The 16619-nt window shown below is 40.8% G+C and overlaps 1 protein-coding gene across 2 annotated transcripts in view; it reads right to left on the bottom strand.

The window, feature by feature from the left end:
- The window catches only part of Top2 (topoisomerase 2), a 151045-nt gene that overhangs the window by 49580 nt on the left and 84846 nt on the right, over nt 1–16619 (bottom strand). For both annotated transcript variants that reach the window (XM_071658510.1, XM_071658511.1), the window contains exons 18-20: nt 14698–14850; nt 8905–9051; nt 2732–2950 (exon numbers count right to left, since the gene is read on the bottom strand). In XM_071658510.1, coding sequence (XP_071514611.1) covers nt 2732–2950; nt 8905–9051; nt 14698–14850 — 519 coding nt within the window. The remainder of the gene's footprint in view (nt 1–2731; nt 2951–8904; nt 9052–14697; nt 14851–16619) is intronic.

The following is a 16619-nucleotide window of genomic DNA, read 5'->3' as shown; positions in this document are numbered from 1 at the left end:
TGCTCTTATTCACATTTACTCTCAGCTTTCTTCTTTCACACACTTACCAAACTCACTCATCAACTTATGCAGTTTCTCACCCAAATCAGCCATCAACAAATAACAACAGACTCACTTCCCATGCCTTCTCATCCACAACAGGCTGCATACTTGCCCCTCTCCAAAACTCTTGCATTCACCTTCCTAACCACCCAATCCATAAACAAATTAAAAAACCACGGAGACATCATGCACCCCGCCACGAATCGACATTCACTAGGAACCAATTACTTTCCTTTCTTCCTACTTATACACATGCTGTACATCCTTGGTAAAAACTTTTCACTGCTTCTACCAACTTACCAACCACACCATATACTCTTAAAACCTTCCACAAAGCATATCTATCCACCGTTTCATACATCTTCTCCAGATCCATAAATCTTTTCTTTCTTTCAAACTATCTGCCATTTCCCGCATCAGCAAGGTATTGTTAAGAACAGAGGATTGGGCCTCTGAGGGAATATCCTCACCTGGCCCCCTTCTGTTCCTCCTTTAGGAAAATTAAAAAAAAAAACAAGAGGGGAGGATTTCCAGCTCCCCTCTCCCTCCCCTTTTAGTCGCCTTCTACGACACGCAGGGAATACGTGGGAAGTATTCTTTCTCCCCTATCCCCAAGGATAAAGATCCATAAATGGTACATACAAATCCATCTGTTTTTCTAAGTATTTCTCACATAAATTTTTCAAAGCACACACCTGATCCACACACTCTCTACCACTTTTGAAACCACACTGCTCTTCTCCAATCTGATACTCTGTGCATGCTTTTACCCTCTCAGTCAATAACCTCCCATATAATTTCCCAGGAATACTCGACAAACTTATGCCTCTGTAATTTGAACACTCAACCTTTATCCCCTTTGCCTTTGTGCGATGGCACTATGCATGCATTCCGCCAATCCTCAGGCACTTGACCAAGATCCATACATACAATGAATATCCTTGCCAACCAATTAACAACACAGTCACCCTCTTTTTTGATAAATTCCACTGCAATGCCATCCAAACCTGCCGCCTTGCCAGCTTTCATCTTCCGCAAAGCTTTCACTACCTCTTCTCTGTTCACCAAACCATTCTCCCTGACCCTTTCACTTTGCACTCTACCCCAACCAAAACACTATATTTTCCACTCTATCATCAAACACATTCAACAAACCTTCAAAATATTCACTCCATCTCATTCTCACTTCATCACTAAATTGTTACTACCTCCCCATTAGCCCCCTTCACTGATGTTCCCATCTGTTCTCTTGTCTTACGCACTTCATTTACCTCTTTCCAAAACATCTTTTTATTCTCCCTAAAATTTAATGCTACTCTCTCAACCAATTTCTCATTTGTCCTCTTTTTCACCTCTTGACCTCCTGCTGCTTTCTTTTATACCTTTCCCAGTAATTTGCATTAATTACCTGCAAAAATCATCCAAACGCCTCTCTCTTCTCTTTTACTGACAATCTTACTTCATCCCACCACTCACTACCCTTTCTAATCTGCCCACCTCCCACCTTTCTTATACCACATGCATCTTTTGCACAAGCCATCACTACTTCCTTAAGTACAACCCATTCCTCCCCCACTCCCCTTAAGTCATTTGCTCTCACCTGCCATTCTGCACAATCTCTCTTGGTATTTCCTCACATATATCTCCTTTCTAAGCTCACTTACTCCCACCACTCTCTTCTTTTCTGAAAACCTCTACAAATCTTCACCTTCGCCTTCACAAAATAGTGATCATACATCCCATCTCAGCACATTAACATCCAAAAGTCTCTCTTTTACACGCCTATCAATTAACACATAATCCAATAATGCCCTCTGGCCATCTCTCCTACTCACATACGTATACTTAAGTATATCTCTCTTTTTAAACCAGGTATTCCCAATCACCAGTCCTTTTTCAGCACACAAATCCACAGGCTCTTAACCATTTCCATTTAAATCACTGAACACCCCATGTAAACTATTTATACCCTCAACTGCCACATTACTCACCCTTACTTTCAAATCACCAATCACTATAACCAAGTCTCATGCATCAAAGCTGCTAACACACTCATTCAGCTGCTCCCAAAACACTTGCCTCTCACGACCTTTCTTCTTATGACCTGGTGCAAAGGTCCCAATAATAAAGTCACCCCTCTCTCTCTATCCACTTTCGGTTTTACCTATATCTTAAACTCTATCACATATTCCCACAACTGCTTCAGGAGGAGTGCTACTCCTTCCTTTGCTCTTGTCCTCTCATTAACCCCTGACTTTACTCCTAAGACATTCCCAAACCACTCTTCCCTTTTACCCTTGAACTTTGTTTCACTCAGAGCCAAAACATACAGGTTCCTTTCCTCAAACATACTACCCATCTCTCTTTTTATCTCATCTTGGTTACATCCACGCACATTCAGACACCCCAATCTGAGCCTTCGAAGAGAATGAGCACTCCCTGCATGACTCCTTCTTCTGTTTCCCCTTTTAGAAAGCTAAAATACAAGGAGGGGAGGGTTTCCAGCCCCCCACTCCTGCACCCTTTAGTCACCTTCTATGACACACAGGGAATAAGTGGGAAGTATTCTTTCTCCCCTATCCCCAGGGATAGAAATAAATAAAATCTGCTATAATTTCTTTTCATTAACTTAAGGAAACTGTCATATTTCTACAACAAAAGCTGCACTTCCTGCAATTATACCACTTACCTCAGACATAAATTTATCGAGGTCTTGATTCCAAAGATCCTCAGGTGTCTTGTTCTTCAAATCATTCAACTCTCTGATTTTCGCATCACGGTGTTTCAAAAGTTCATCCTTCTTTTCTTTGGTTAAAGACCACATTTGCATCCCCAATAGATAGTCATATTCTTGGTCCTTGCGTGACTCATCTTCTCCATCAGATTCATCATCATCATCATTTTCTTCCTGTAATTAAGATTAATACAATACAATGAGTCTGTTAAATCATAATCAAAGAAGTAAATTTAAGGTACATTTCGTAGACTGATAAATACTGAATTTTGTTAAAGGACTAAACTGGTGGTAAGTTTAATGCTATCAAAACCAAATTTCTGCTCATCTCATGAATCTGTAAAGCCATCACAAAGCATAATGAAGCGTTGAGGTGGAATGGACATATGAAGAGAATGAGTGAGGAAAGATTGACAAAGAGGATAAATGTGTCAGAAGTGGAGGGAACAAGAAGAAGCGGGAGACCAAATTGGAGGTGGAAGGATGGAATAAAAAAGATTTTGAGTGACTGGGGCCTCAACATACAGGAGGGTGAGAAGCGCGCAAGGAAAAGAGTGAATTGGAACAATGCGGTACACTGGGGTCAATGTGCTGTCAATGGACTGAACCAGGGCATGTGAAACATCTGGGGTAAACCATGGAAAGGTATATGGGGCCTGCATGTAGATAGAGAGCTGTGGTTTTCGGTGCATTACACATGACAGACTGAGAGTGGACGAATGTGGCCTTTTGTGTCTGTTATCCTGGCGCTACTTCGCTGAAGCAGGGGTAGCGATGCTGTTTCTTGTGGGGCGGGTTAGCGCCAGGAATGGAAGAAGGCAATCAAGTATGAATATATACACGTGTATATATGCATATGTATACTTATATGTCTGGGTTTTCAGAAAAGAAGAGTGAATGTTGGGGTGAAGAGGGTGGTGAGAGTAAGTGAGCTTGGGAAGGAGACTTGTGTGAGGAAGTACCAGGAAAGACTGAGTACAGAATGGAAAAAGGTGAGAACAATGGAAGTAAGGGGAGTGGAGGAGGAATGGGATGTATTTAGGGAATCAGTGATGGATTGCGCAAAAGATGCTTGTGGCATGAGAAGCATGGGAAGTGGGTTGATTAGAAAGGGTAGTGAGCGGTGGGATGAAGAAGTAAGATTATTAGTGAAAGAGAAGAGAGAGGCATTTGGAAGATTTTTGCAGGGAAAAAATGCTATTGAGTGGGAGATGTATAAAAGAAAGAGACAGGAGGTCAAGAGAAAGGTGCAAGAGGTGAAAAAGAGGGCAAATGAGAGTTGGGGTGAGAGAGTACCATTAAATTTTAGGAAGAATAAAAAGATGTTCTGGAAGGAGGTAAATAAAGTGCGTAAGACAAGGGAGCAAATGGGAAACTCAGTGAAGGGCGCTAATGGGGAGGTGATAACAAGTAGTGGTGATGTGAGAAGGAGATGGAATGAGTATTTTGAAGGTTTGTTGAATGTGTTTGATGATAGAGTGGCAGATATAGGGTGTTTTGGTCGAGGTGGTGTGCAAAGTGAGAGGGTTAGGGAAAATGACTTGGTAAACAGAGAAGAGGTAGTAAAAGCTTTGCGGAAGATGAAAGCCGGCAAGGCAGCAGGTTTGGATGGTATTGCAGTGGAATTTATTAAAAAAGGGGGTGACTGTATTGTTGACTGGTTGGTAAGGTTATTCAATGTATGTATGACTCATGGTGAGGTGCCTGAGGATTGGCGGAATGCGTCCATAGCGCCATTGTACAAAGGCAAAGGGGATAATTACAGAGGTATAAGTTTGTTGAGTATTCCTCGGAAATTATATGGGAGGGTATTGATTGAGAGGGTGAAGGCATGTACAGAGCATCAGATTGGGGAAGAGCAGTGTGGTTTCAGAAGTGGTAGAGGATGTGTGGATCAGGTGTTTGCTTTGAAGAATGTATGAGAAATACTTAGAAAAGCAAATGGATTTGTATGCAGCATTTATGGATCTGGAGAAGGCATATGATAAAGAGTTGATAGAGATGCTCTGTGGAAGGTATTAAGAATATATGGTGTGGGAGGCAAGCTGTTACAAGCAGTGAAAAGTTTTTATCGAGGATGTAAGGCATGTGTACGTGTAGGAAGAGAGGAAAGTGATTGGTTCTCAGTGAATGTAGGTTTGCGGCAGGGGTGTGTGATGTCTCCATGGTTGTTTAATTTGTTTATGGATGGGGTTGTTAGTGAGGTGAATGCAAGAGTTTTGGAAAGAGGGGTAAGTATGAAGTCTGTTAGGGATAAGTGAGCTTGGGAAGTGAGTCAGTTGTTGTTCGCTGATGATACAGCGCTGGTGGCTGATTCATGTGAGAAACTGCAGAAGCTGGTGATTGAGTTTGGTAAAGTGTGTGAAAGATGAAAGTTGAGAGTAAATGTGAATAAGAGCAAGGTTAATAGGTACAGTAGGGTTGAGGGTCAAGTCAATTGGGAGGTAAGTTTGAATCGAGAAAAACTGGAGGAAGTAAAGTGTTTTAGATATCTGGGAGTGGATCTGGCAGCGATGGAACCATGGAAGCGGAAGTGAATCATAGGGTGGGGGAGGGGGCGAAAATCCTGTGAGCCTTGAAGAATGTGAGGAAGTCGAGAACATTATCTCGGAAAGCAAAAATGGGTATGTTTGAAGGAATAGTGGTTCCTACAATGTTGTATGGTTGCGAGGCGTGGGCTATGGATAGAGTTGTGCGCAGGAGGGTGGATGTGCTGGAAATGAGATGTTTGAGGACAATGTGTGGTGTGAGGTGGTTTGATCAAGTAAGTAATGTAAGGGTAAAAGAGATGTGTGGAAATAAAAGGAGCGTGGTTGAGAGAGCAGAAGAGGGTGTTTTGAAATGGTTTGGGCACATGGAGAGAATGAGTGAGGAAAGATTGACCAAGAGGATATATGTGTCGGAGGTGGAGGGAACGAGGTGAAGTGGGAGACCAAATTAGAGGTGGAAAGATGGAGTGAAAAAGATTTTGTGTGATCGGGGCCTGAACATGCAGGAGGGTGAAAGGCGGGCAAGGAATAGAGTGAATTGGATCAATATGGTATACCGGGGTTGACGTGCTGTCAGTGGATTGAATCAGGGCATGTGAAGCGTCTGGGGTAAACCATGGAAAGTTGTGTGGGACCTGGATGTGGAAAGGGAGCTGTGGTTTCGGGCATTATTGCATGATAGCTAGAGACTGAGTGTTAACGAATGGGGCCTTTGTTGTCTTTTCATAGCGCTACCTCGCACACATGAGGGGGGAGGGGGATGGTATTCCATGTGTGGCAAGGTGGCGATGGGAATGAATAAAGGCAGACAGTGTGAATTGTGTGCATGGGTATATAGGTATGTGTCTGTGTGTGTATATATATGTGTACATTGAGATGTATAGGTATGTATATTTGCGTGTGTGGACGTGTATTTATATACATGTGTATGGGGGTGGGTTGGGCCATTTCTTTCATCTGTTTCCTTGCGCTACCTCCCAAACACTGAAACAGCGACAAAGCAAAATAAATAAATTAATAAAAAATAAGTCTCTTATGTATCTCTGGATGTGGAAAGGGAGCTGTGGTTTCAATGCATTATACATGACAGCTAGACACTGAGTGTGAACGAATGTGGCCTTTGTTGTCTTTTCCTAGCGCTACCTCGCGCATATATGGGGAAAGGGGGCTGTCATTTCATGCGAGTGGGGTGGCGACGGGAATGAATAAGGGCAGACAGTATGAATTATGTACATGTGTATATATGTATATGTCTGTATGTGTATCTATATGTATATGTTGAGATGTATTGGTATGTATATGTGCGTGTGGATGTGTATGTATATCCATGTGTATGTGCGTGGGTTGGGCCATTCTTTCGTCTGTTTCCTTGCGCTACCTCGCTAACGCGGGAGACAGCGACAAAGTATAATATAAAATAAATAAATAATGTCTCTCTCTTTTTAAACCAAGTATTCCCAATCACCAGTCCTTTTTCAGCACACAAATCCACTAGCTCTCCACCATTTCCATTTACAACACTTAACACCCCATGTACACCAATCATATGAGTGTATGTGAGTGGATGGGCCATTCTTTGTCTGTTTCCTGGCGCTACCTTGCTGACACGGGAAACAATGATTAAGTATAATGAAATAAAAATAATAACATGTTGATATGTATATGTTATCCCTGGGGATAGGGGAGCAAGAATACTTCCCACGTATTCCCTGCGTGTCGTAGAAGGCGACTAAAAGGGGAGGGAGCGGGGGGCTGGAAATCCTCCCCTCTCGTTTTTTTTTTAATTTTCCAAAGGAAGGAACAGAGAATTGGGCCGGGTGGGGGTAGTCCCTCAGAGGCTCAGTCCTCTGTTCTTAACGCTACCTCGCTGATGCGGGAAATGGCGAATGGTTTGAAAGAAAGAAAGAAAGAATGTATATGTATTTATAGGCATTTATGTATATATATGAGTGGATGGGCCATTCTTTGTCTGTTTCCTGGCACTACCTCGGTGATGCAGAAAACGGCAATCGAGTAAAATAAATAAATGAGTAAACATAAAGAATATACTTGATATCACTGTAATATCTAACCTATCTTGGAAACCTTATATTATGCAAAAATAGCTACGTCTTTATGAAACTGAGTTCTGTATATGTGCCAAAATTTCTTTTCTGAACACTTTACTATTAAGTGCTTGGAGACTGAACATGCAGGGGGTTGAAAGACATACAAGAAATAAGAGCAAATTGAAGTGATGTGGTATATGGGGGTTAATGTGCTGTGCTGTCAATGAACTGAACCAAGGCAAATGAAGCAACCAGGGAAAACTGTGGAAAGGATTGTGAGGACTAGTTATGGATGTTTTTTTTTTTTTTATTACAGTGCAATACATGATAGCTTTGAGAATGGATGTCAGTGAATGAGGCCTTTTCTTTCATCAGTTCTTGGCACTAGCTTGCAGGTGCAGGAAACAGCAAACAAATAATGAAGGAAATAAGAGGTAAATGAATTGTTTTTCAATTCATAAGTAAAGTACCACCCCCTCTAAATGTTACAAAATATTCTTCAATTTAGATATCAAAAACCTTACAACACTCAAGCTTTGATTTTCTATCTACCTGTATCTCTGATGCCTGTTCCCAAATGGAACTCCCTCAACAACTTGGCCACAGCAATAAAGCTTCCATAACTGGTGAGCCCCAGAGCCACTTTAGCTTTTAATGCCTCACCCTTAACAAGCCAATGGCAAAGGGCAACTCTAGTGTAGTGTTTGCATAACCTCCTACGTAATGCTCCAACTGACTTCTACTTAATTTCCTACCTTATACTAATACCTAATCTATCTAACCATCCATATCTCTTGAGTCCTGTTCCCTTCTGGAACTCACTCAAGTGGGTGGCCACAGCAACAGTCTCTCCATAGCTAAACAACTAACTCCAGTGCCACTTCTTAGCATTTAGTGCCTCACTCTTAACAGACCACTGGCAGAGGGCAAGTCTAGCCCAGTGTTTGTAGAGGCTTCTATCTAATGTTACAACTGACTACTTCTATCTAAGCTCCTGCCCAATGTCCTTACCAACTACCACTTCCTCATGTTTCTACCTAAATATTCCTACCTAATTTTTCTCCTACCATTTTGCCAAAAGGAAGGCCAGCACACAGTGCTCACTACACAAAAATCTTGATACAAAAAATGAGCTGTGAGAGTTAAATGATGTCAAGTGTTATGTGTGACAGGGAGAGATTGTATATTTGTGGAGAGAATGTCTGTGGTCCATGTGTGGGCGAGGCATAGAAAACACAGTTACCTGGGTCAGAGGAGTATAAGTTGACAACCACAGAAGTGCTGGCTCATTATGCAATGGTCACTAAACCTCCAGATACCCTGGCGAGTGGTACTAGTAATATACCTCCCTGGTTGTTGGATGCCTAACAATCACTGCTTAGCTCTGATTTTCAACTGTTCATTCCTTTTCACAAGAAAGCATCATTAAACATGCTTTAAATTGAACAAGTAATGATATAATGTCCACAAAAGCTGTCATCCTTGATAATCTCATTACATATGGCTGAAAAGTTACAAATATAAAAGAGAATCAAATAACATCAAAGTGAATTTGAATGCATGAAAATAAAGACAATCATATGTAACATACCAAAGCAGCTTCTCGATCCTGGATCTTCTTCCATGCTCTAACAGGATCAGAGTCATATCCCTTGCGCTGTAGTTCATCGACCATATCTTTCTTTTTCTTGTTTTCTACCACTATACGACCATCACATTTTTCCACAATAAAACGTGCCTGAAGAGGAAAATTAAACTTCATTTAAGACTTAAAGCATAACAAATATTAATTGAATGTATCATGATCCTTATGCATCACAAAAAATAAAGACTAACGTATTCAGCTAGGCACTTTAACATAAATATTCTCAAAAAGCTTTGCGGAAGATGAAATCTGCCAAGGCAGTGGGTTTGGATGGTATTGCAGTGGGATTTATTAAAAAAAGGGGTTACTGTCTTGTTGATTGGCTGGCGAGGATATTCAATGTATGTATGAATCATGGTGAAGGGCTTGAGGATTGGCGAAATGCATGCATAGCGCCTTTGTATGAAAGCAAAGGGGATAAAGGAGTGTGTACCAAATACAGAGGCATAAGTTTGTTGAGCATTCCTGGGAAATTATATGGGAGGGTACTGACTGAAAGAGTGAAGGCACATATAGAACATCAGATTGGGGAAGAGCAGTGTGGTTTAAGAAATGGTAAAGGATGTGTGGATTAGGTGTTTGCTTTGAAAAACGTATAGGAGAAATAATTAGAAAAACAGATGGATTTGTATGTAGCATTCATGGATTTGGAGAAGACATATGATAGGGTTGATAGAGATGCTTTGTGAAGGGTTTTAAGAGTAAATGGTGTGGGAGTTAAGTTGTTAGAAGCAGTGACAAGTTTTTACAAAGGATGTAAGGCATGTGTTCGAGTTGGAAGAGAGAGTGATTGGTTCCCATTGAATGCTGGATTGCAGCAGGGGTGTGTGGTGTCCCCATGGTTATCTAATTTGTTTATGGATGCGGTGGTTAGGGAGGCAAATGCAAGAGTTTTGGAGAGAGGGGCAAGTATGCAGTCTGTTGTGATGAGAGGGCTTGGGAAGTGAGTTGTTTGTTGTTCGCCAATGATACAGCTCTAGTGGCTGATTTGGGTGAGAAGCTGCAGAAGTTGGTTAATGAGTCTGGAAAAATGTGTGAAAGTTTAGAGCAAATGTGAATAAAACCAAGGTTATTGGGTTCAGTAGGGTTGACGGACAAGTTAATTGGGATGTAAGCTTGAATGGAGAAAAATTTGAGAAAGTGAAGTGTCTTGGAGTGGATTTAGCAGCAGATGTAACCATGGAAGTGGAAGTGAGTCACAGGGTGGGGGAGGGGGCAAAGGATTTGGGAGGAATGAAGAATGTGTGGAAGGAGAGAATATTATCTTAGAAAGCAATAATGGGTATATTTGAAGGAATAGTGGTTCCAACAATGTTATATGGTTGCGAGGCATGGGCTATAGATAGGGTTATACAGAGGAAGGTGGATGTGTTGGAAATGAAATGTTTGAGGACAATATGTGGTTTGAGGTGGTTTGATCCAGTAAGTAATGAATGGGTAAGAGAGATGTGTGGAAATAAAAAGTGTGGTTGAGAGAGGAGAGGAGGGTGTTTTGAAATGGTATGGACATATTGAAAGAATGAGAGAGGAAAGATTAACAAAAAAGATAAATGTGTCAGAGGTGGAGGGAAGGAGAAGTGGGAGACCAAATTGGAGGAGGAAGGATGGAGTGATAAAGATTTTGAGCAATTGGGGCCTGAACATACAGGAGGGTGAGAGGTGCAAGGATTAGAGTGAATTGGAACAATGTGGTATACCAGGGTCGACGTGCTGTCAATGGACTGAACCAGGGCATGTGAAGCGTCTGGGGTAAACCATGGAAAGTTGTGTGGGGCCTGGATGTGGAAAGGGAGCTGTGGTTTCGGGCATTATTGCATGACAGCTAGAGACTGAGTGTGAACGAATGTGGCCTTTGTTGTCTTTTCCTAGTGCTACCTCGCACACATGAGGGGGGAGGGGGATGGTATTCCATGTGTGGCGAGGTGGCGATGGGAATGAATAAAGGCAGACAGTGTGAATTGTGTGCATGGGTATATATGTATGTGTCTGTGTGTGTATATATATGTGTACATTGAGATGTATAGGTATGTATATTTGCGTGTGTAGACGTGTATGTATATACATTGTGTATGGGGGTGGGTTGGGCCATTTCTTTCGTCTGTTTCCTTGCGCTACCTCACAAACGCGGGGCCAGCGGCCAAAAAAAAAAAAAAAAAATGTATATATGAGTATATGTGTATATATGTGCATTTATATGAGTATATGTTGATGCATATGTAAGTTTATATGCGTGCATAGGCGTTTAGGTGTATATAAGTGGATGGATCATTCTTCGTCTGTTTCTTGGCACTACATCGCTGACGTGGGAAACAGCACTTAAGTATAATAATATTGATAATAAAATAATAACAATGGAAAATTCATTCTTCCCAAATTATGTGCAGTTAAGACAAATTTGGAAAATTTTTATGATTGCCCATTATTACACAGTATCAAAAATCACCATGTTCATGTGCTTAAAAGTTTTGATATTCTATATTGAAAAAATTTTGCCTACAAAAGGAACATAACTCCAACCTATTTCATTACCTTTACATTAAAGCTGAGGTTCATTTACAGTTACACTTGATCTCACAACTTTTGTGCTTCTTGAAGTTTTTTTTTTTTTTTTTTTCATACGATTCGCCATTTCCCGCATTTGCGAGGTAGCATTAAGAACAGAGGACTGGGCCTTAGAGGGAAAATCCTCACCTGGCCCCCTTCTCTGTTCCTTCTTTTGGAAAATTAAAAAAAAACGAGAGGGGAGGATTTCCAGCCACCCGCTCCCTCCCCTTTTAGTCGCCTTCTACGACACGCAGGGAATACGTGGGAAGTATTCTTTCTCCCCTATCCCCAGGGATACAATTACCAAATCTGAAAAGCTTATTTTAGTCTCGCCCTTATACAAGATATAAAAATCTTGCAAAACTCTTCCTTAACCATATTCTTGAGAGCTACTCCTAATCTTTTCTGGGAATCAGTTTGTCTGTTGAACAATGCTACTCATGAGGGAATCTGGTAACAAGCTAGGGAAGATGTTAAATCCCATGTTTTTCTCACACATAGAATCCTAAAGCTTATTTCATGCTAGATAAATAATCATTCTCACACATAGAATCCTCAAGCTTATTTCAAGCTAGATAAATAATCATAATGAGGCCTTTTGTAACTCTGTCCAAACCTCACTACATTACATTTCCTCAGCTTGAATTTCATCAACTATGTATTTACCTAATTTGAAGTCTGTTCAGATCACCTTTTAAGTTGATGCAATCCTCTCCATTTCCCTCATAATCTATGCAACATCCATAAAAACATTTAAAAGGAAGCCTATAACTTCAGGGAAGTCACTTACATAGATCAAGAAGAATAATGGTCCCATAACAGAACCTTATGGCACTCCACTGGTTGCCTCAGCCCATATGGAAAAAGCTCCTTTGACATGCATCCTTCGTTCCCTTTAACTTGGATAATGGTCTGTTCATCAAACATGTTTCCCCTTTATTCCTAATTGATGATTCAGCTTGATAATCAGCCTTTCATTAAGTACAGTCTCAAATGCTCACATGTAATCCCCCTTGCCTTGCCTTTTGCCTATAACAGAGCATACTCTCTTGCAGATATACAAGATGCTTGTTACATATGACCTCTCCAGAAAGCCATGCTGAATTCAAATTGGGTAATTTCTCCTCTGCTTTCAATTACCTTTTCCAAAACTTTACAGACCACACTCTTCAGTGAGACCAGTATGTAGTTAAACGCTGTTCCTGGTCTTCTTTCATATGTATTGGTAGGATGTTTGCCCTTCTCCATTCCACTGGCACTTTGCCACTCTCAAGTGATAACTTCATCAGTATTTCAGCAGGTTTATCTAGCATATCTGCACAATTCAGCATATTTGGTAAAATTTCATTAGAGCCATGAGCCTTGTATGGATCAAGACCTTCCAGCATTCTGTTGATTCCATTTCTATCATTTTCAAACATCTGCTCTTTCCCACACTGGTGAGATAGCGTCATGAACAAACAAAGAAATAGGCCTCATACTCACATCCATTCTATGGTTATTAAGTTTAACCCACTTAAACCAGAGCCCCTTATCCACAGTCAATCCCCACAGAAGTTTCTGTTGTTTCCCGACCCAGACCAATTCACATGGCCTGGCTCAGCCCATTGACATCATGTCGTCCCCTGTAATCCACATCACTGAATCCAATTTGTCTTATACCTTTCACTCAGTAGCACACTCAAGCATGTCCAAGCACTGAGCCTTAAAAGTATCTTTAACTCCATCCTTCAACTTCCTTCTTGATTTTCCTCTATATTTCTATTTTCATATTTGTTCACTGTTTCTTGCATTCCCAAGGTTGCACCAGGAACAAAGAAAAGGCCTATTTCGCTTTCATCCATTCTCTAGTTGTCATATGCAATGCACCAAAGTCAAAGCCTCCTATCCAAAACCTGGTCCAATAGATATCTTAATGTATTCTAAAATCTCCTCCTAATTCCACCTCAATAGTGATAGGGATATAATGTCCACCACAGTGAAAAAACTTTTGTACTTGTTATTCACTTTCTCACATATTCCTACATTAACCAAAAGAATTCTTCCCTCTGAATCTCTTACAACCTGGTTATCAACTCTTTAACTGACAAATGATAAACTAAGCGAAACTTTTGGATTTTCTCCTGCCTTGTCCACAATATTCATTTCAAAGTTTCTTAATTCTTCCTATCTCATCCTTCTATACTCATTACATGCTGTTCTATACTTTACAAATTCTAACTAGCTGGAGTGCTGCCCATACCTTTGCCATTATACACCTCGAAGCTCCTCTGTTCTTTGACATGCTATCAAACTTCTTTCCTCTTTCTTGCCACTCTGTCTGTATTTGAGGCTAAAGGTACCCAACTTTCCAATCCTTCATTACAAATGTCAAAGAACTACTCACCACAAACCCATGGTTCCTGGCTACTAAGCGCCATTTCCTAATCTATGTTAACACAGAAATTGTTGAGGTTTATTTAGCTTCTAAGAATATACCTTCTCTTTATGTCTTGTCTCACCTCTGCTCTTTAAATGTCCTCATTTACCACACAGTCAACCTTAAGCTTTATATGATCACTTCTACCAACAGATGTATCCTGAATAAAATTCTTAATAACCATGTTAGTATGTGTGAAGATAACCTCATGGAGTCTTCAGAGATCTTCACCCCAAAGCCCAAGATGGGCTCAGGCTGCTAGATGGTGTATCAGTCCATCTCATCCTAGTATGCTTATTGGCATACACTCTCAAAATTTATCTCCATGACTGCCTATCACAATGAGAATACAAATTCCCCATATGTCTTCGGTACTTTACCATCTCTGAAAAGTATTAAACTACTTCATGTACCATCCTGATTCCTTCATTGCTATCATTGTACATTTGTTCTGGATCATTGCTTTGAGATGGTTTGGGCACATGGAAAGTATACAAGACTGGGACTTTGCAAGAAGAATGTATGACTACGATTAAAGGGGGTGGTGTGAGAGGAAATCCATCTGTAACAGAGAAAAAGAGTGGAAGAGTACTGGAGGGAGAGAAAATGCGGAAGAATGCGTGGAATGGTATATATGAGGGAGGTATGTAAGGACTGGGATAAGTGGAGACTTCTGATGAGGCCACCCCCTTGAAGGGAGTTACCAAAGGGAACAGGCATTAAAGATAAACAGACAGAACTATAGCTTGACGAGCAGTCAAAACTACAAGACTTACCTGGTTAGATAACTTGCATGCCTCAGCTTCCAACATACCCACCAAGTAAGCTTTCCTTTTGACATAATATCTAAGACGCAGTTCAAAGAACTCTTGCATTATCTCCTCAACAGTTTCATATTTCCGTAAAACACCATTATGGTCAAAGAGTACCTGAAAGCAGAGCTAATCAGTAATACAGACATATTCAGTGAAATGCTTTAACAATGTGAACATCAAATAACCAAAATTATTTTTTTGATGAAAGGAAAATTCTAGGGTAGTTTTGCACTGCAACTCAGGTGTGAGGGCATAGGAAAGGAATCTGAAGCTGTCTGACAGAGACATGGCTTCGTTATCATCATGGTGTGTATGTGTAAGTTTTTTCTTTCCTTCTTCTGGGGTGCGTGTGTGTGCGTGCATGCCGGGCACTCTTAAGAAATGATACCATTACTATCCTTAAGAAAACAAAAGGTCATTTGCAGAACATTAGATTCTTTAAGGAAGGCAAAAGTATAACAAGCCAATCTGAAGAAAGAGTGAAAGGGAAAGTGCTACCAAAAAGTTCTGTTTGCATACTTCAACCCTTTAACTATGAAAGCTTTAAAAAAATATATATATAAATTCTGAATCCAAGACTGAGGTTGAAGACCTGCAAAAAAATTATACATATTATCATCATCATACTTGATCGATGTTTCCCGCATTAGCGAGGTAACACCACCCACCCACTCTAAATACACATACATGTACACACACACATTTATTCATTCACTTATTATTCTTGATCGCTGTTTCCCACATCAGAGATAGCACTAGGAAACGGACGAAGAACAACCCATCTACTCATTTTTTTCATACATATTCGCCATTTCCTGCATTAGCGACATAGCGTTAAGAACAGAGGACTGTGTTTTAGAGGGAATATCCTCACTTGGCGCCCTTCTCTGTTCCTTCTCATGGAAAATCAAAAATGGAAGGGGAGGATTTCCTGCCTCCCACTCCCTCCCCTTTTAGCTGCCTTTTGCAACATGCAGGAAATGCGTGGGAAGTACTCTATCTCCCCATCCCCACAAAAGCCCAGACGTGTACATATACATATATGACAGCTAGAGACTGAGTCTGAACGAGTGTGGCCTTTGTTATCCTTTCCTAGTGCTACCTTGAGCACATGTGGGGGGAGGGGGTTGTCATTTCATGGGTGGCTGGGTGGCAACGGGAATGAATAATGGCAGCAAGTATGAATTGTGTACATGCGTATATATGTATATGTCTGTGTATGTATATATATATATATATGTATACAATGAAATGTATAGGAATGTATATGTGCGTGCGTGGACATATATGTATATACATGTGGATGTGGGTGGGTTGGGCCATCCTTTTGTCTGTTTCCTTGCACTACCTCGCTGACACGGAAGACAGTGACAAAGTACAATAAATATAAATATTGGCTGTATTGTTGACTGGTTGGTAAGGTTTTTTAATGTATGTATGATTCATGGTGAGGTGCCTGAGGATTGGCGGAATGCTTGCATAGTGCCATTGTAAAATGGCAAAGGGTATAAGAGTGAGTGCTCAAATTACAGAGGTATAAGTTTGTTGAGTATTCCTGGTAAATTATATGGGAGGGTATTGATCGAGAGGGAGAAGGCATGTACAAAGCATCAGATTGGGGAAGAGCAGCGTGGATTCAGAAGTGGTAGAGGATGTGTAGATCAGGTGTTTGCTTTGAAGAATGTATGTGAGAAATACTTAGAAAAGCAAATGGATTTGTATGTAGCATTTATGGATCTGGAGAAGGCATATGAAGAGAGTTGACAGAGATGCTCTGTGGGAGGTACTAAGAATATATGGTGTGGAAGGCAAGTTCTTAGAAGCAGTGAAAAGTTTTTATCGAGGATGTAAGGCATGTGTACGTGTAGGAAGAGAGGAAAGTG

This window comes from Panulirus ornatus, chromosome 66 (assembly GCF_036320965.1).
Source record: "Panulirus ornatus isolate Po-2019 chromosome 66, ASM3632096v1, whole genome shotgun sequence".
NCBI classification, from domain to species: Eukaryota; Metazoa; Arthropoda; class Malacostraca; order Decapoda; family Palinuridae; genus Panulirus; species Panulirus ornatus.
This window is presented reverse-complemented; position numbering and strand designations above follow the sequence as displayed.